A 21,216-nucleotide genomic window follows, 5' to 3' on the forward strand; every position below is an offset into this window, starting at 1 on the left:
TCAGAAACATTTTTTAATTTTCCATTTTAACCATTTTTGAATATTGATAAAGATATGTAGATGTAGCAGAAATAATAGCTCCTGTCTATAGAGCTGGGGGTGGTACTAACACACAATGATATAGCTAAGTGACAGTCCATGAGAAAAATGAGTCAAAAACAAAACAAGCCCCAAATTATATTGTCGTTAACTAGATATCAAAGGCTGATGACTTTAAATCCAGATTATAGAACTTAGAGGATTTAGAAATTCTGCAAAAACTGAATAATCTCAGGTCTTGTTTTTGTTTGTTTGTTTGTTTGTTTGTTTTGTTTAACTAAAGCCCCTAAATCCTACTCAGCTGAATTGTAAGGCAATTGGAAGGACTTGAGAAATTTTAGAAAAGACTTATAGAGGGTTTATAGGACCCCATAGATTAGTGACCTTATAAACTCTAGCCCTTCACTAGGTGTGCTTACATTTTCTTATAACTGGTGGTTTCAGAATTTTTTTTTGTTGGAGATGCCTAAACATTAAGGAGAAAATAATATATTGGCTACTATTCTTTCATAATAATGGTTTCAGCCACAAATAGATCCTATTCTGATAGCTTTATTTGAGTATCAAATTCTGTCAAATATGATCATTTCCTTTGAAAACAGGCAGATTCTGAAAGTTGAACAGCAGTATAGAACACACATCAATGAATCAATTTTATGTCCATTAACTCCTTACTTGGCTTTTTATAATGCATTATACTGAACATTGATAGAAGGAAAATATTTACACCTACACATGCATGTATGTATACATTCATATAATATGCACGTTTGCATGGGGAGGTTAAGTTGACTCTTTTCCTCTAAAAGCTTTGCAGACTGGAAGCTTAACCAGTAAGGAAGCATAGTATCCAATAGCAAAATAATAGAACGATCCTGAGATATTAAAAAATAATTGCGTTTTTAAGACTCTATCTTTTTTGGTGCTACAATTTGAAATAGATAAACCACTCCTACCCACTTTCATAGAGAAGGAGAAGCTATTGAACCTATAGTTTTATGAGGACGTATAATTTCTAAACATGCCTAAAAAGAATCAGAGGAAGTACTTAAAACTAGATTTTCAGGTGCCTCTGAGAGTTTGGAGTGGGACCAGTAACTTGTATTTTTAATATGAGACCTGGGTGAATCTTGTATCAGTAGACACCTCTGGGGAATAGGAAAGTATCAGATAAAGCAAATAGCTAGTGATACCTTGTTTCAGGGGCAGAAATTAAACGTATTTTTTATCTTTAGCTTAAGATAATTTTTACTGTCACTAAAAAGTACTTCTATTCAAAAATCTCCCCGGGCAGAGAAATTTCCATGCAAATTATTGCCTTTAGGTTGGCAAGATTTTTTCCGTGTTACACGAATATCTTTTCAACGTTAGCTTATGAGACAGTGTTGGAATATAGGTATGTATTTCTCTCACATATTTACCTTTAAATATATTGTGCTTAATGTACATTTGTACATATGTGCATTAAGATATTCAGACCGAGAACACACATAAAAGTGGAATTCTTGGGAATACCAAATTGCAAAAATGCAAACAAAAATACCAGCCATCTGACAGACTCTTAGTGGCTGGGTCTGTTTATTAGTAAAAACAACAAGCCACTTTCTGCTGTGTAGACAACTTTCTGAGGTCAGGCAACAGGCACCAGAACTGCAAATTTCAGTAACCTGTCTTCATAAAAGTTAAGGGTAGATGATTTTGTAAATATTCAAAGTAAGATGGTCAGTCAAAGCAGGCGCAGTTACGGTATCATTTGATTGGTGAAAAGTTTTTTAAAAGGGTGAGTGATATGCATACTAAAGCAGTAACTAAGACTTAACAACCAGGCTAGACTTTCTTAATTTACTCCAGCCCAGGTTTGTTTTCCTTTATGTCAATGGATGAATTGTTCCTCACCACATGGTACATATGGTTCCCATTAACTTTGTCTTTATCCAGATGTTTTTCATTTCTACCATTAAATCTTGAGTTTTGAAATTGCAGAGGCAGGTTGAAATTGGTAAAGAAAGTCTATTACTTGTGTGTTTATGGCAGTGTTTAAGGTTTATTTTTGGAAATCCTTAGTCCTGTTCACACATTCTTATATTCTACTTTCAAAGACAGAAATGGAATCACAATTGACCTTATCACTATAGCAGCAAGGATGGATGATTTTTCCCCCCTTGCACAAATTAAAATAATACTCTGTCCTTTTGATTTTCACATAGTGAAGTAAAGTTGACAGTGGCCTCCTTCCTGTCTGATCGAATTGTAGACGAAATCCTGGATGCACTCTCACATTGCCATCATAAACTGGTGAGTGCTGTACACATCTTGAGCAGGACCTCCTGTTTCATCTCTGCTGTGATGCAAGATGACTTCCGGTGTGGGAATGTGATTTCTTTCACACTATTACAGCTTTATGGTTTGTGATCTTTATTTTCCTCCTTTCTCTTCTATGTTGCTTCTAGCCATTCTGGAGCATGTTAGAACTTCTCCAGAGAGAATGATATGGGAAAGCAGAACTGATTATATCCAGAAATCTTATTGTTCATTTATAATGAAGGTCAAAAGTTTGGGGAAGAAACGTTGAGACTGAGGTCTAAAATTAACATTTTAATGTATCTTTGCTCATTTGTTGCTGATATGATTATCTGATAATGGACTATTCTAAAAATATGGTAGAAAATAAAAATATTTGAATAAAGAAAGTGCAAGAACAAAATGGGCATAATTTAGTGATGGATAGTTGCTGACTGGCCAACAGGTGCCTTGGATATAACCAAGGTAAAAAAATATATATTTTCTTCATCTAGAGACTGGCACTGTCTCTAGAAAATGGCACTGGATTGTGCCTTTTTTTTTTTTTTTTATACTTTAAGTTCTAGGGTACATGTGCATAACGTGCAGGTTTGTTACATATGTATACTTGTGCCATGTTGGTGTGCTGCACCCATCAGCTCGTCAGCACCCATCAACTCGTCATTTACATCAGGTATAACTCCCAATGCAATCCCTCCCCCCTCCCCCCTCCCCGTGATAGGCCCCGGTGTGTGATGTTCCCCTTCCCGAGTCCAAGTGATCTCATTGTTCAGTTCCCACCTATGAGTGAGAACATGCGGTGTTTGGTTTTCTGTTCTTGCGATAGTTTGCTGAGAATGATGGTTTCCAGCTGCATCCATGTCCCTACAAAGGACACAAACTCATCCTTTTTTATGGCTGCATAGTATTCCATGGTGTATATGTGCCACATTTTCTTAATGCAGTCTGTCACTGATGGACATTTGGGTTGATTCCAAGTCTTTGCTATTGTGAATAGTGCCGCAATAAACATACGTGTGCATGTGTCTTTATAGCAGCATGATTAGGTAGGGGACTTTACTTCCAGTATCAGTGCATACGAAAAAATGTGTCAGAAACTCAATGTTTCGCAAACTTGAGGAAGTTCTCTGAAGTACAGATGAAGCTTTTATAACTGGTTATATCTTATGTCTCAATATGATGCAGTGGAAGTCTCCCAGGAAAGTTATAGCAATGTTTCCTTCAAGAAAAATAACTCTTCAATGTTTTCTTAACTGTGTGGGATGGAGATGCCAGTTTCATGGTATTGAATTATTGGTTGACACTAGAGAATCCTAAAATGGGAGGAGTAGCAACAGCTTCTTCTTCATGAAGCAGACAAAATGCATGTTTTTGAAAAATTCATTTGAGAAAAATGTGCGAGACTGCCTTCTAAAATCCGAAAGACAAGACAAACATCTCTAATAGCACGATTCAAGTGCTGCCTGTGGACCAGAGGTGGCCCACTAATGGATGGTTCCCCAGAGGAAGCATCCAAAAACTTCTTGAGCTTCCAATATCAGTGCATATGAAAAAATGTGTTTTTTCATTATAGCACCAAAAAAAGATAGAGTCTCCAAACACATGTTATTTTTCTGATTTTTCTTTTTATTGTATTTTAACAGTAAATTGTTTTGTGCTAAATTGGAAATATAAAAAACCAGTTTATCACCACATTGAATGTAAGAAACACTGTTTTCTATTTCCTGGCACAGTAAAGAGCTACATGATTGTTTAGAGCTCCTAATTCAGCCTTTTCTTTTTTGTAAGTAAATACAAACAAAAGCAATAGAGTATCCATTCATTCATTCGAGATGGGAGTCTTGCTCTGTCGCCCAGGCCGGAGTGCAGTGGTGCGATCTTGGCTCACTGCAACCTCCACCCCTAGGTTCAAGCAATTCTCCTGCCTCAGCCTCCGGAGTAGCTGGGATGACAGGTGTGCACCACCACACCTGACTAATTTTTGTATTTTTAGTAGAGATGAGGTTTCACCATGTGAAATCCTTTCTTGATCTCCTGACCTCAAGTGATCCACCTGCCTCAGCCTCTCAAAGTGCTGGGATTACAGGTGCGAGCCACTGCACCTGGCCTAGAGCATCCTTTTAAAATAAGCTTTTTTTTAGAAAGTTTATTGATAACCCATAGCTCCAGGAATGGCCTTAAAATGCTTACTTATGACACAAATACTACATATTATACTAACAGAAATCTTCATGTGAGAACTACACTGAAGGTTTGAATTTTTCACTTTTTTGCATTTGTTTTTTCTTAAAGAATTTACTCAGAAAGTATTGACTTTTTTAATTGAGAAAAAATTTGCTGAATGCACTTTTGGTTTGCACTTCATTTTAACATTAGTACTGCTGATTTAGATTGTAAGGAAAGAGATTAAGTCCCATATGAAGGAAATACTATCTTCAAAATGAAACCTTGTTTTCAATGACTTTCAGATACCATTTTCACTAACTTAAGTTTGTAAACGTTCTCAGAGTTTCCATAGACTTACCAACTGGTTTTCAGTGTTTCAGAATTAAATCAAAGTTTCTGGTGTCAGATCAGCTCAGCACTGAAGTTTATTAATTTCAGCTAAGTTTATTCTACCTCTTATTTAATTTGTTATGTTTACCTAAAGTGTAACACTGGAAATTAAGAAATCATATCAAATATGGTATTCATTATATGAAAACAATGAAAGCTAGCAGTAATTAAAATTTTGCTAGTAATTTCCTTCCTTTCATTCCTTTAAAAATAATGAAAGTTGGAATTGTTTTATTGCTCTCAGATACTTTTTAGTACTAGATATAGAAGGAAATTTCTTCAGAGGAAATATCAAAATTAATAAAAACACTACTAAGTTGTCTCTTCATTTACTAAAAGACATTTATAATTTATTGCTTAAAACACTCTGATTCCAAAGAAAGATAATAAAAGAGGTAAGTTACTGTACTGTTCATATATTAAGAATTGTCCTTATCACTTGTCAACATTGTGCTCCACTGCGCCATCTTGTGGAAGATGTCTTCAGAAATCCAGCTAACCAGCGCTTCTGGTCTCTTGTGCTTTAATTTCTCCTCATATGCGTCTTGACCTTCTAGGCTGACCATTTCAGCAGACGTGGCAAGACCCTTCCTCAACAAGAATCCTTAGAGATCGAGCTGACTGAGGAGAAGCCAGTTAAACGTTCCATCATCACAGTGGAGGAGCTAACAGAGATAGAGCGTTTGGAAGATCTGGATACCTGTATGGTAAGACACATCCTCTGGTGGCGCCGTTACCCTTTTCACTGGATTGTGCCATTTCTTTTTTTAAACAAATCTCAGTTTTTGAAATCAGACCAAATAAAACACTCTCCCCACCCCCAGAGAATTCTTTCAGAAAAGTCCTAAAGAGGCCACTAATGAAGTGAATAAGCTGAAGCTTTAGCACCCGTCTAAGGCCTGGTATCCCTAGTGGGAAAATTCCTAATTAGGAAAAATAGATTAGGTAACTCTTAAAGGTTTTTGTGACAGGAAAATATCATCAGTTAAAATTATAAGTAACCCATTAAAAATGTGGAGAAAGACTTTTTCAAATAAAAAATATATATAGGGTGACTTTCTTGGTCTTACCGGTTTTCTTTTGTTACACAATTTTTTGACAAACCCTTAAATTTGGGCTTCCTGTTTAGATGAGGTTGTGTTTCGTTAACCTGATTTGATGTGCTTTAGAAGATCAAATGCACACCATAGTGTTTACCTAACTGTAGGTCTTAATTTCTTATCCATTTTCTAAATTTCATGTAACATATCCATCTGGCCCTATAACTAGAGTATGTAGGTCGTTAATACCTTTTCAGTCTGAGGAAAATTATATCTGAATCCTATTTCATTATTTTAAAATTTATATTAATCAGCATAGCTACTTCTCACTTTACCATGAAACAATTGTTTGTGTCTATATCATCCTCTGTATTCAATATGTTTATGTTTTACAAAATGTTTGCTTTTTAATAATTCCTTATAATCTGAGGTGGTGGTGGTAAGACTAGATTTTGGTTACTTGTATGTCCAAATGTTTCTACATTAGCTTGTGTAGTAATTTTTAGATGAAACCATTGTTAAGAAACAGTACTTGTTTTAACTTTGAACACCAAGGATCTGATATGGCCGATATTACTTTCCTAGCTTAGGAGAGAATGTAGTGTGTTAAGAAGTTTACTTATTTATAAACCACTGTTACCGTGTTTTAAAGTCTGTGAATAAAATATTTGAGGGTTCTCCATGTAAAGTCCTGTCCTATACAAGGAGAATAGCAAAGAAAGCCTAATGTATAATCCAAGATTTCAAGCAACATCCTCATATCACTAAATAAAGCTGAAAAACAATTTTCTATATAATTATATAAAACTACACATATATTTAATCTGCGTGGAGGAAATTGTCAAGTTTTTAAAAACTTGGTTGTCCAGCTCATTATAAAATTTATATTTCATAAGTATTTTGAGTTTGTTTGCCTTTTGAGGCATTAGAAGTTGGACACTATGTTATAGGACAATTGTTCTGGAAAGCTCTTAGACTAGTCCTAAAAGAAAATAAATAATAGGAAATAGAGTTGAATTAAAAATTTGAAATTAATTCTGCATATCACGTTTCCTAATTTATTTGGTCATGTGTAAATTGGAAAAGGGTGAAGGAAAAAACAAGCTAGTAAAATGTATTTTATTGGGTTTATAGATGATGTGGTTTGGAATGAGGAAATGGTTATGAAAGACCGACTCAGCTACGGTAACGTTGGTTTTAAATGTGTAAGCTTTGTTTGGAAGTAAGTTTTGGTTTTTATTAATTTGGTTTAGTTTTGTGAAAGGAAGAAAAAGGTTTTTCTTTTCTTGTTTTGTTTTTGTTTTTTAAGTGAGTGAGTTGAGGGTAGAGGAAAGGAATAATTTTTTAAAATGCAGTTGGAAGACCACCCTCAGAACTTAAGGGACAGCCCTGCAGCAGGCACAGCCCCTGTGAGGCAGCTTCCATTGTAAAAACATTCATGTTGCCATGATGCCTAAAGAGGCAGGAGTAAATGCAGGTCTCTTTGAATTCAACTCTCAGGACAAGCCAAGTTAGGAGGGTAGACTTTATCTGGTTTAAAGGGCCAAGGAGATAAGCAGGGAGGGCAGTTCCTGAGATGAGCATGTGTTGAGTCCTGGGGTGAGGAGCAGGACCCTGGGTATTGAGGGAGTGACAGAGAAACACGAGGCTGAGCTCTTCATCAAAAAAAGAATATATAGGTAGGCATGAGTTTTTAAGTCATGAAAGTAGCTTTTTTTCTAATAAATATTGTCTTCATTCATTATTCTAACTAGGCTAATAAGTTGTTAAGTAGTAGAAAACCAGAGTTAAATTTGCTGTTAGTGTAATGAAAAAGAATATTTTTTGTGCATAAAAAGTGCAAGTCTGGATTCTATACTATTGATAATGATTTCCTGTATACTTTCAGCCTAACCATCAATTCCAAGCCACCCAAAGACAGAACCATTCACATGGCAGCAGCTGCCCCAAGCGCAGGGATCCCTCTCCTAAAGGAAATCTATTTTCTGAGCTTTAGGTGGTACAAACTCATAGCTAATTTGGAAGGAGTAGAGCAATAGATTGGTCTTTTAATGCTTCCTTTCATTATCAAGGTAGCAAACCATTATTGTTTGTTATCGACATCCATTACCAGATATTTCAAGTTGTGACCCTCATATGATGCCATTGGGGGAAAAAATTTGCAGTCTATATTTCAAAGGGAGGTGCATGTAATTCGTGATGGTTTTCAAAATGAATGTATGCATTTTCCTTGGCAGCATTTCTATCTTAAGTGATCCAGAAAGTTAGGACTCAAGATTAACTGTTGTGTAGAAAACTCTCAGAAGGGCAAGTACATAAGTACATGCATGCAACCTTTCCCTCATGGAATTAAAAAAAAAATTCTACCCTGGTGGGTAGAATTTGTGCCACAGATGGAGCTACAGCACTGTTGAATTTGATTGCTTTGGGAGATGTTGTAATTTTACTATTAGCAAAAATGTTTGTTTATAGCCCAAAGATGTGAAACTTTCCCTATGAATTCCAAAGGAACTTTGACACATCACCAACCTGCTATTCACAGATTTAAGTTTGTTCACAGATCCTGGCACTTTTTGTGCAGGATGGTCATAGCTACTAAACTCATTTCTTTAGGAAACTGGGCAGAGATTCTGGGAACCCCTTTTGTCCCCTGCCCCTGGATTTCTATCTTCATGTTTTCTTCCATTTCTCCCTGGTCCAAATGTCAATTCCATTTCAGTGCTTAAGTCTCTTTAAAAAACCAATAGTTGTAATTGCACTAGGGGAGGTTTAAGGGCATGTTAGGTATAGAAATTTATATTAATTTGAGATTTAACGTTTACCTTCCTGGAGTTCGAAACGATAATCCATACGATTGATTTCTTTTAAAGAAGTTCATCACTTAGTCAACAACAATTAAACTTTTGCTTTGACTAAGCGAAGGCTGAAGTAAGAATGATTGAGTGATTTCTTGGGACCTGTAATCTACTGGAGGATAACTAAGCTAATCAAACTTAATTTTATAAAGTTAAAGAAAAAGGCTATTCTTTTTAAACCGAGTGTCAGAAAAGGGAATTTTGTTTGTTTCCAATAAGATAAATGATCTTTTTCTTTTAACTAGAAGAAACTAAGAGGTAATCTAGTTCAGGTGGTAGGACATAGTGGGGAGGAAGATAACACAAACTATTAAAATAACCTGCATTGTTTTTTAGCCTGTGTCTATTCTCCTAGTCCCGGAGAGTGTGATGTCTCCCTAACTGTAGGGCAGAAAATCAGATGGTTTAAAAAGCCTTCTTATTCATGTATTTAACACTTATGTAGTACCTGTGACGTGCAGGCACTATTCTGAGCTCTTTATCACTGTTAACCAGTTCAGTCTTCATAGAAACCTGAATAATAAGGTCTTATTAATACCTTCTGTTTAATAAATGAGGAGACTGAAGGAGAGAAAAGTTAAGTAAGTAACCTACGATTAACCACAGGCAGGCAGTTTGGTGCCAGAGTCTGCATTTAACCAGTCTGCTATAATGAGTTTGTGGATTTCATCTATGGTATTTCTTACCAAAGGATTAAAATTTGCATTCAATTTAGTTATACCACATTGATTTCTGTAATATAGGTACTTACTAGCCCCAGATGAAATGAACATGTGAACAGAAACACAAGTAAAAGGCGCAGTGTCGTATAACCATAATGGAAGCCTGTAGTTTTTAAACATTGTTGGAAACAACTGTGTCAAATATCCGCTGTGCTCAATTGTTATCCAGTTGTTAGAAATGAAGTTGCCCACTTTTGGCTTACCAGAAACCTCCTGAGCCTCTCTATGTGTTATTTTGTTGGTGACAATGATTAATTAGTTTTCCTATATGCTTCTTATCATTTCAGCCCACATGCTTTATATGTCATGCTGAAACGTGTATTTCTTTAGAATCTTTATTGTTCACAGACCATCTGTTCTTCTGCAGTCGGATGCTCTTAGAAAATCAGTATTCTGAGCCATATCTTTGAACTTTGGTGTCTTATTGGTCCTTGGGGTATTGAAGGATGCAGTTTTAGTTCTACTGATTAGTTATCTCTAAATATTTAATTTATCTCCATATATAGTATAGCATCTTTTAAAAATAGCCGAAGTTTGGGATTTAAGTAGTATGCCAAGTAACTGAAGAGCCAGTGTCTGCTTCTTAGGCATAACTAGCTCACTAATTGTATGTAATTCTTTCAATTATTTTAATGAGCATCATACCAGTTTTAAATCAAAAGATATTCATGCAGAGGAGCAGTTTGTCTGCTTATTGCTATTTCCTAGGAAAAGAATCTTAAAAGGCTTGAATTACTACCGAATGCATCTTTGTGAATCCTGTCTCCAATGACAAAATAGCAATTATTTTCCTTTAACAAATTCAGCTTCAAATTTCAATATATATATTTTAAGTTTTTTAATACAGACTAAAATTCAGCAAAAGTCTATTTGACTTGGTCAAAATAATATTGTTTAGAAGAAATTTAAACAGACAGCCTTATTCTCAAGTACCAACAGCTATTAACTGAACTAATCTATTCACAGTGTTGCCAAACACAGATTATTGAGTCAATATGTTTCATTTAAAATGGTTTACACTAATATTAATTATGTGCCAAGGGGTGTTCAAGTCATCATTATTAATTTTCTCTATAATTTTATTCTGTAATGTCCTTTTCTTATTGATATTACTTTTGAAAGCAGAGTTAACTTTTTAACTAGTAGAAAGCAATTGATTAAAACGCCTTTATTTCCAAATTCTAAATTTCAAAACTATAGTACACTCTCTTGAGTCCAACTAAAATGGTTAATATGTGTTCCTCAAAGTTTGTGATAATATTTGTTTTTTTATTTTTTTATTATTACTATTATTTCTTTCCTCAGAGATCCTTGTTCTGATGTAATAATATTTGTTACAGTCCTTTGTGGAAAAGCCAGGAACACATGTCCCATCCCTGAAGAGTTCATTGTTGCCTCAAGACCCAGAGTTAATCTTTTAATTTTTAACTTACATGAATACCACTATCAGAGGCCCTATTCCAGGGAGCTTCCAGAGATCTGACCCAGACTTTTTTTTTTTTTTTCTTTTTTGAGACGGAGTCTTGCTCTGTCACCCAGGCTAGAGTGCAGTGGCGTGATCTCAGCACTCCAGACTCCGCCTCCCAGGTTCAAGCGATTCTCCTGCCTCAGCCTCCCATGTAGCCGGGATTACAGGCACCCACTACTGTGCAAGGCTAATTTTTGTATCTTTTAGTAGAGATGGGATTTCACCATCTTGGCCAAGCTGGTCTCAAACTCCTGACCTCATGACCCACCTGCCTCGGCCTCCCAAAGTGCTGGGATTACAGGCATGAGCCACCACACCCGGCCGGACATCTTTTTTAAAGGATTAAAACAAAGCCTAAGGTACAGTGTTGACTGCCCTCACAGACCACCCGAGAGACAAAAGATTTTCCCCTTATTGCAGTTATTTCTAGAAAGAGATGAATCCTACACCTTTGCCCTGCAGGTGACAGAGCAGGCTTCACCCCCAGAGCCCTAAAGCTCCCAGTAGGAGCTAAACTCCTAAGATAGAAGTTAGGGCATACTAAATAAATCCCTCCACAAAATGACTTCAAATATGAGCCAATTGTGACTACTCGGGGTATTCCAAAACCAGCACCCAAATTGGGCATCTGACCTGTTGATTGGGAATGGTGATGCTTAGGAGCTTAATTTTGACATGTAATTATCATTATAAAAGGTAATTTTGTAATCGTAAACTAGACATGAACTATATTAAATGTCTCTAGTGACCTGCAGATTTATAAAGCAGAAACCATTCCATTGATTTGTTCTGTGTGTGTGTATGAATGACATAGGTAGGAGTATACTTCTCTTAAGGAGGAAAAATTTTAAATGAAGTCTAAATGAAATAAGTTATTTATAAGCAGTCACAGATTTAATGACTCCTGGGTGTAGTACAGTAGAGCCAATAGTAAGTGAAATAATTTCTCTAAACTCAGTCTCAGGTTTCCTCCCTTGGAAACCTTGTGCTTTTCAACATGCCATGATGACACTTGTGTCAACAACATTTCTCTTATGTCAGAAAAGCTTCAAATTATCACTGCTTTCCAGTTGGAATAAAAGATCAAATCCCTTTGGGATGAAAGGTTTCCTCTTTAATTTCTGGTTAAACAATTTTCAAATTGGAGAAAACAATGTTTTTAGATACTAAGGATGTATTTCTTGTCTGTATATATGTACGTGAGAGAACCTGCCCAAAGAGGAAGACAATGGGAAGTCCTTAAAGAGGACTTGTTTACCCAGGTGATGGGGTAAAAGAAACATCTGGAAGAAGGTGGCTGCTAGCTCTCAACACAGCCCAGAGGAGGAGGCAGTTGTACTTGATGTTGAAGTCTTAAGTAGCGATGAGCTATCAGAAGATCCCTTAAGCCAAGAATAGGCTAGACAGCCGTTCATTTTTTTCAACAAATGCTTATTGTTCATCCATTGTATACCAGGTATTCTTGGCTTCTTGCTAGGAATGGAAGGTGAAAGAACCATTGTATCACCCACCAAGCTTGCTACATTGAGGGGCAGATGTGGCAAGGTAGTTTTGGTGGATCACAGAACCACCATCTGTGTAAATCCATCACTTGAATTTGCTTGGATGCTGGAAGCTATGAGTCTACCACTGAAATGAGGTCATCACGAAAGGCTTGAATTCATATAGGTTACATCTTTCAAGCTTTTGGTCACAACCCACTAGGGAGTCATGAAATCAGTATAATGGTTGCAACCAGGATTTTAAAAAAATGATCTAACATAAAGTATGAACATATTTTGTGTCATACTAAGTATCATAAGTAACATACAAAATGTAACCATAAGTATCATATTACACCAAATGTTTGTTTCAGTTATACATACATGGATATGTAAATTGGGGTGTGACATAATAACATATACGTCTTACAAATAGGTCACAGTCAAAAAAATTTGAGAAACTTTAGTCTATAATAACTCTCTCTACCCTGGTGTGTTTCAGCTTTCTCAAAATATTAGGCACACAGCAGCTCATGCATGATCTTATTATTTCTCCACTACACTGTTCAGGTCAGGAAAGGACCTGAGCAGAGACGCAGGAGTAGAAGAGGATTTGGTACCCTGGAGAGCCTCTTCTAACTAGGCTCATCATTTGTTTCATTGTTTTGCACTCCCATGGAATCACTTTTACTGAAGTGTGCTTTTGCCTTATGTTGTTGATCTTCATTGAAGACCACTTTAATAAATATCCCTATGAAATTCGTTACCATATATACTCTTTATACTGTCTGTACCACTATTACTGTCACTCTGTTTTATCTTAAAGTGCAATTGTTACAGCTAAATCCAGGTGAGATTGCAGGCAAGGGTAGTAGACGTTCTGAGTAGTTTACCTTCTGTCTTACGGACACGATGGATTGTGCCGTGTGTCTCGCTTGGGTATTGTTAATTGAGAGGCTCAGAACTGAATGTGCATTTGACCTATAAAAAGTGTGCAGTGCCTGAAGAAGTATAGTTTGTTGTATTAAGCTGTAATTCTGGCTTCATTTTTTCTTCATTGTCTTGATTTACTCATTAAAAAAAATATTGCTGTTACATATGGGCCTCAGCTCATTTTCAGACTGAAGTGGTTATACATTAGTAAAGTGAAAAATTAGATATGGTGGGCAAGTGCTCTGATAGAGGTAGGCAGGTTGCTATGGAAGCACAGAGAATTGGTGTCCAGCCCAGCCTAGGGGAGGGGTGTTGTTAAGGAAGGCTTCCTGGAGGAAGGTTCTGTGCATCATGCCTGGCACATACCAGGCCCTCAGTAGCTGTTGGTACAATGAGAGATGGCATGAGAAAGAGAAGTTCACTGGAAGGAAAATAAGTAAGTAAATTTAGTAGGGAGAGTGGCACATATAGAACTCTGGAGTGAAGATAGAACAGTGCAATTTGAGGAACTAGTATAGTATTATGATATAATAGGAATAAAGGATAGGAGAGGGGATTAGATGGGGAGGCTGGAAGGGAAGGCATGAGCCTTATCACCAGAACCTTGTAGATCTCACTTAAGGGTTTGTTTGTTATTTATTTGTTTATTTTTAAGGCAGCAAGCAGCCACCAAAGGTGAGGAAGCTGTAAGATGGGCTAGGTTTTTGCAGAAACAGTGGTGACTTCTGTTTTGTTCATCGAGATTGAGGTACTCACAAGGCCCTGGTTGAAGTGTCCAGAAGTAGCTCTGGGGCTCAGTAGTCAAGTCTGAATAAGGAGTCAGCCATGCCCAAGTAAAGCCACAGTACAGATGCGCTCACCAGCCTTGCCTGAAGTGATCATTGCCTCTGCAGCTCTGTCAGCAGTGTTCTTTTTCCACATTCATGAAATTTATCTCAGTTTACCTTCAGCGGCCAGGTACGGTGGCTCACGCCTGTAATCCCAGCACTTTGGGAGGCCAAGGCGGGCAGATCATGAGGTCAGGAGATTGAGACCATTCTAGCCAACATGATGAAAACCCCGTCTCTACAAAAAATACAAAACTTAGCTGGGCATGATGGCACATGCCTGTAATCCCAGCTGCTCAGGAGGCTGAGGCAGGAGAATTGCTTGAACCCAGGAGTCGGAGGTTGCAGTGAGCCGAGATCATGTTACTGCGCTCTGGCCTGGTGACAGAGCGAGACTCCATCACAAAAAAATTAAAAATAAAAATTTACCTTCAGCTACAGGTACATATATTCAACTTCCTACTTGACATCTTCAATTAGCTGTTCAAAAAGTATCTCATATATAGTATGTCCCAAATAGAATCATTGCGTTCCCGCCTTCCCTTCCTAAGGCTTCACCGTCAGCTTTATGACTTTCTATTTCTACCCATTTGTTCCCAACTCTACCTGTCAGTCTCAGTATCTCTCTTGTTCTTTCACTGTCCAAATCTGTCTTCCCTCCCTCATCCAAGATATGTTGGTTTTTGTCTGGACTCTTGAAACAGGCTTGTACCTCACACGCCTACCTTCACTGTTGATTCTGCAGTCAATCTATCCTCTATTCAGTATCCAGAAGAGTTTTCTAAATGGAAATCAGATCGGTATCTAAGGTGTCAAATCCTCTGATAGCTTCACATTGTACGCAGAATAAGCCTCCTGGTCCATAAGGTCCTACATGGTCTGCCTTCTGTCTCTGTCTCCTAATCTTACTCTAGTCTCTCCTTTGTTCACTTCCCTCCAGCCACTGATGGTTTTCTTGCTTTTCCCTAGAACTTGTCCAGGCTCCCATCTCAGCTCTTGTTCCTTCACCTTGGAATATTCTCTACCAACTTGTACCATGGCTGTCTTCTCACTAGGTCACAATTCCAGTGTTTCTTTCTCAGAAGTTGTCCTTGATCCTCTGAGCCAAAGAAGCCTTCCAGTCACCTTGCGTATTATATTATCTTAGCACTTATCAGAACTTGAAGTGATCTTACTCGTGAAGGTATAAGCTTCTGGCGGGCCAGGACTTTGTGCTGTTGACCACATATCCCCAGTATCTAGAGCAGTGCCTGGCACAAAATTGTTCAGTAAAGTTCGTTTCTCTCCTCCTGGCTTTGAATTGTAATTACTTGCATGAGTTTTCTTTGCATGCTTCTTGAAAGAACTGGAGTTACATGTTATTGATTTCTTTTTTTTTTTTTTTGAGATGGAGTCTCGCTCTGTCGCCCAGGCTGGAGTGCAGTGGCCAGATCTCAGCTCACTGCAAGCTCCGCCTCCCGGGTTTACGCCATTCTCCGGCCTCAGCCTCCCGAGTAGCCGGGACTACAGGAGCCTGCCACCGCACCCGGCTAGTTTTTTTGTATTTTTTAGTAGAGACGGGGTTTCACCATGTTAGGCAGGATGGTCTCGATCTCCTGACCTCATGATCTGCCGGTCTCGGCCTCCCAAAGTGCAGGGATTACAGGCTTGAGCCACCGCGCCCGGCCATGTTACTGATTTCTATATAGCTAATGCCATCAATAATTATCAGTAGTAGCAGATTAATCTGGGAGCTATAGAAAATAATTCTTGCATGGAAAAGTTATCTTTAAACTGATGTGGTTCAATTAATGAGAAGATTATAGATTACCAAGCTGTCAGCAAGTTGCTTAGGAGAAAGAGATTAAAACCACCCACCCACTGTAACCAGTGCTTTGTCATAGCAGCCAGGTGTGGTAGCTATTTTAACCCATTTTTCAGATGAGACTCGTAGAAGTCAGAGATGTTAACACACCTTCCCCCATCGCATTGCAATAAGGAGTAGCTGCAGCTGAGAGCCCAACTCCACACGATCTGACTCTCAAACACATTCTCTGTATGCAGAACTCATGGTCTTCAGGCTGGCCTGAATCACAGGAACAAAGACCCAGGGGAGGTTTGTGGTGGGAAAGAGCCTTTGCACTGAGGGCTTACACTGAGTGTTCAGCGGGTAGTATCTTTACTCCCACAGGCCAATTATTTCTTTATAGAGGTTTATTGTTATTCTCCGTGGAACTGGGGAAGATATTAACATATGGTAGCAAATCCATACCTCCTCCAATTATGGGGCAAGCAATGGTGTGGATTGTAGATGCCTGAACTGATGGAAACAGCAGAAAGATCCGGGGTAGAGGACTCTGCTTCTGGAAGCTGCCCATACATATAATAACACATGTGATCCTTCCAAATTCAGCCCTTGTGGTTAAATCAGGCTGCACTTCTTCCCCTAACTTTGAATTTGATAGTTTTCCTTCTTGCCTGATAGAATCTTAGGTTTAACCAAATGTTCCCTGAGATTAAAGACTTTCTGAGGAGGGAACAAGTAGGGTGGATTTACTTGGGCTGAAATTTGGGAATGACAAAAAGAAGTGGCCTAAATGTGGGTGGAGGGAGAAAGATAACTAGTGTATGACTCCACTCCACATTATGCTTTTGACCATTTAAGATTAGGTCACAGTAGATAAATTAAGTGATTCTGTCTAAATTTCTAATTATACTGTTATAGTTTAGAAACATCAATTAAAGTTGGGATGAGTTAAGCTTCATTCTTCAGCTCACATGTAGACATTCAGAGAGTGAAGTGGGCCTGTCAAATTCTCAGTTTCCCTAAATGTGCCTCAGAGGAAACCTGTCACTACTGGAATTTATATTTAAGATTTCTCCCATCTCTCAGGGCCGAGGTCAAACCTCTATCACAAGCCTACCCCTTAAAAAAAAAATCAAATATAAAATAAATGGTTTTTAGCTTTGGCCTTTAATGTATGTGCTGAAGAAAATCACATTGACTTTCATTCTGAAAAATCACACTTGGAAACTAGACCAAAAAAATTACTTCCATGCTCCAAATATAACTGCAAGGGATTTCTTTTATAAATTCTTGTCTAGATTATATAGCCTTATATAAATGTGTTTCTTGGATTTATATGTGTTTCTGACTTCTTTGAGAAACTATTTTAGGTAGCAGATTTAATAATTAATGGAAATTAAAAAGATAAAGTGGGGTGAACAGAGTTTTAAGAGGAAAGAAAACCTGAGGGAGTTCTAATACAGCAATCTTAAGGATCCATTCCCAGCCTAGGACCACATGGTGCTCTCTTCTGCTTGCTGGCTAAGGTTGGAGCCTTAACCTGGAAACTAGTGCTGCAAGTTTTAGATCTAGCATTTGATTATCCAAATTGGGGTATGTGATCATTTCTCTTGTCCAGACAGAAGACATTCTAGCCAGAGCCAAGCTGTTGGGTGGGTACCTGCAAATCGAGACAGGGTTTTTCTTTGAAAGCAGCTTCAAATCCACTTCAGCCCTTGAGCCGTGTACTCAATGGAAATCCCCAAATGCCAAACTCAATTCAACAATTCCAAAGTGACTTTTTTTCTGAAAAAGATTTCAGAGCATTCTTTATCATGTCCATCAAAACCTTAGTGATGCTTCTGGTTGTGCACTGTGTGGCCTCTTTCCCTGTAGGTAACTGAATGAATTGGCCACCTGTTTGTGGTTATTTGATGTTGAAACTTTAAAAGTTGGAGAATGTCAATGGAAGAGTCATATGGGGTTTGTTCCACTTAACATTAAATCAAACAACAGCTAAGAGATTGCCCTCATTATACTCCGAAAGCCAGTTTTGTTTTGTTAGAAAATAATGCCCTAGTGGCATATAAGTCATATGTTTGATAGAAAATGTACCCAACTTTTCATTATACCTTGGCTGTAAATCGATAATTCATTTTAAAACGAGATCAAAGCCACCAAAGATCAAAAGCAGCAAAAAACATTGCTTATTGTTTTTGACAGATGTTCTCATAGGTAGAATAGAGTGTATGAATGGTGATCTGAAGTTATGGAAAAATAGCTATCAAAATAATTGATCTGTAATTTAGAGAGGGATATCTTGAGAATTCACTCTTTTGAGAATCTCTCTTTAGAATTCATTTAGTAGGGATGTTGATTAAAAGGAGTTAAACTGAGCATGATGAAAATCTTGGTTTCCAAGCTGGAGCAGGTTTCAGAGTTTTGGTGGTAAGCCATCTTTCCCTGAAGTTCTGTTTGAGGTTGAAGAGTTGGGATTTGAGGACCTAATTTCAGTAAAGCTTGGGGAACGACTTGCTCTGTGTTAAAAAGTATGGGAACCAGATCTTCTGATTACTGATTGATTACCACAGCTCTGTAACTAGGATCCTAAATTTAAATTTATAAATTTATTAGTTTTTATTATTTTATTATTTTTTATTTTTAATTTAATATTTTATTCAATTTAGGATAATTTAATTAATTATTTTTATTTAATTTTTATTATTTATTAATTTATTAATTTTTGTCATTATTATAAAGCTGATATTCCATGAAGGGAGCAAATGTGTTACCTGAAGAATTTAGGCTAATTTTGATTATTCATCTTGATGTCACTGAACTATGATGTCCATTCTAAACAAGAGTATTTAAATCTTCTCCTAAATTCCTAATTTTTGCCTTCCATTTTAACATGGATTTTCCAAGATTGCAACTTAAAATATCTCAAGTTTAATACTCAGTGGGGTTCCCGCTTCGTTTCGATGTTTTCACAATAAAGAAAATATTAAAATGCTATTCAGGTTTTTATGACCATTGGATTAACATCATGCTTAATAGTGCAACAAAGTAATTAAAGAATTTTCCCACTTTTTAAAAAATTATAATGCTACAGGGACATATACCTGATCTTGTAGTAATAAACATCGTGTTTCTGTGCCCAGCAGGAGTCACACACATTGTGGTGGCAAGATATTTGCTTGGAATCAGTGCCAGAGAATTCTGTTTTTGGATTTCTCTTAAGAAAAATGTATTAAATTTTATTCGCTTTTTAAGGAGAATATTCAAACATGAATTTTCACTTTTGCATCAGTTGCAAGATGAGTTACAAGGAATAAAAAGTGAGGTATTTCCTGTTTCCTGGAGAAAACGTGACAAAGTTAGGAAGATAAATATTTTTGTTGTATCAAAAAATTGTGCAGATCTGGAAAATAAGGAAACAAACCATTTTAATTTCAAAATAGTTCTCTACCATGATCTTTACAATAGTCTCTCATCAGTGCTATTCCCTAAATGTTTTTGTTTTAACATCATGATGCCAGTTTAACTTTTATGTGAAATGAGACTCTGGATATAAAAGTTAATGAGTGTAGCATGAATAGCTGGATTTAATGTTGTGTTTAGTAGGAAATGTGACACATCACTAAATCTCTACATATCATTCCTCCTTTTGTCCATCGATTTATTGCAGCTTTCTCAGAGTTATGACTTCCCTATACCTTTTCTTTCTAGGCTTGCAAAGGAAGACTTTATGCTGTCCAACAATTGTCTTAGAAAGAATTAGGTATCTCTTTTTCTCAGTGAGATTTACACCATCTCAGACTTTTTTAAATGGAAGTGCACAAAAATTACTTTTTTTTTAACTACAAATGTGATAATACTGTTTGGCTAGATATTGAGGGTAAAAGTCAATTAAAAATTACTGAGTTTTCTCCTTGAGCTGAAAAGCTAGTAGTAAGTATTTAGTTTTTATAATCTAGTTCATTAAACAGGGAAGGTAGGTCTAGGATATTTTGTATCAAAAAGCAATGATTAGCTCTAAATTCAATGGGATCATTTCAAAGCTCAGAAAATCCAGTTGAAAGGACTTCACTGAGACATTCTGAGCACCAAAAAGAATAATGAATAGTAGTTTAAGATACATTGAAGTAATAGAGATCCATGCATTCATAGTAATACTCAGAAAACATCGAAATGCCAGTACAGAGGATTTTAAGAGAGGAAATGTTTCTCTTTTCAGAGGAATGGCAACTAATAAATATAAGAATAATGAAAGAAGTAGAAAGTTATAATTTTGCAGTTCCAATCATATCTATTAATTCAGGCAAGGATTACCAATAGTTGCTTTAAAATCCAGATGGACTAAACGTATCACCTCATAGAGTTACTATTAATTACCAAGGGAATGAGTACTTTACAATGGAGCGCAGCTAGAGAGTCCCCATGCTAATCAAGGGATCAAGGTCAGTCTTACCAGTATTGGAACAACCTGACATATATGCCAATCACTGTGATTCATTCAGTAGTTCACAGCGTCCCCTATGTGGTATTAATGCTAAAAATGTTTCATTGAATCTAATTATGAGGAAACCATCAGACAAATATAGAGTGTGAGGCAGTCTATAAAACAATTGGCCTGGATTCATGGAGAAAGTCAGTATTATGAAAAAGAAAGGTGGGGATGGGAGTGGGGAGGGAGGATGTGCTAGATGAAAGAGCCTGAAGAGACATTACCCTATATAATGAGTATATTCTCTATTAAGATCCCAAAATGGAAGGGGATGTTTTAAGGCACCTGAGGGACAGTTGGGGGAATTTGAATATGGACTATAGTGTGTACGTTAGATATTATGCAATTGCTGTTAATTTTCTTAGATGTTGATAATAATGTATGGTTATATAGGAAAATATAATTCTTAGGATATTCATGCAGAAGTATTTAAGGGAGAAATGTCAAGATGTCAACAACCTTTAAATGGTTCAGAATTTTTTTTCTGTGTTTGTGTTAGAGAGAGAGATGAGAATGAAGGAAATAAAGTAATTTTATGTGACAAAATGTTAACAATTGCTGAATCTAAGTGAAGAGTATACTTGTATTTATTAGACTATACTTGTCCTTTTAATTTGCTAAATTTGAATATGTTAAAAATAAATAGTTGGGGAAAAAGAGTGGGTGTGTGTATTTGAAAAGTGTATTGTTTAGGGAGGTGGACATCATGGCCGGGCGCAGTG

The 21,216-nt window shown here is 36.9% G+C and overlaps 1 protein-coding gene across 11 annotated transcripts in view; it reads left to right on the forward strand.

The window, feature by feature from the left end:
* The window catches only part of CARMIL1 (capping protein regulator and myosin 1 linker 1), a 343,419-nt gene that overhangs the window by 274,427 nt on the left and 47,776 nt on the right, over window positions 1-21,216 (forward strand). For all 11 annotated transcript variants that reach the window (XM_050788179.1, XM_050788180.1, XM_050788185.1 and 8 more), the window contains 2 exons: window positions 2,247-2,334; window positions 5,454-5,603. In XM_050788179.1, the coding sequence (XP_050644136.1) occupies window positions 2,247-2,334; window positions 5,454-5,603 (238 nt within the window). The remainder of the gene's footprint in view (window positions 1-2,246; window positions 2,335-5,453; window positions 5,604-21,216) is intronic.

This window comes from Macaca thibetana, chromosome 4, assembly GCF_024542745.1.
Source record: "Macaca thibetana thibetana isolate TM-01 chromosome 4, ASM2454274v1, whole genome shotgun sequence".
NCBI lineage: Eukaryota > Metazoa > Chordata > Mammalia > Primates > Cercopithecidae > Macaca > Macaca thibetana.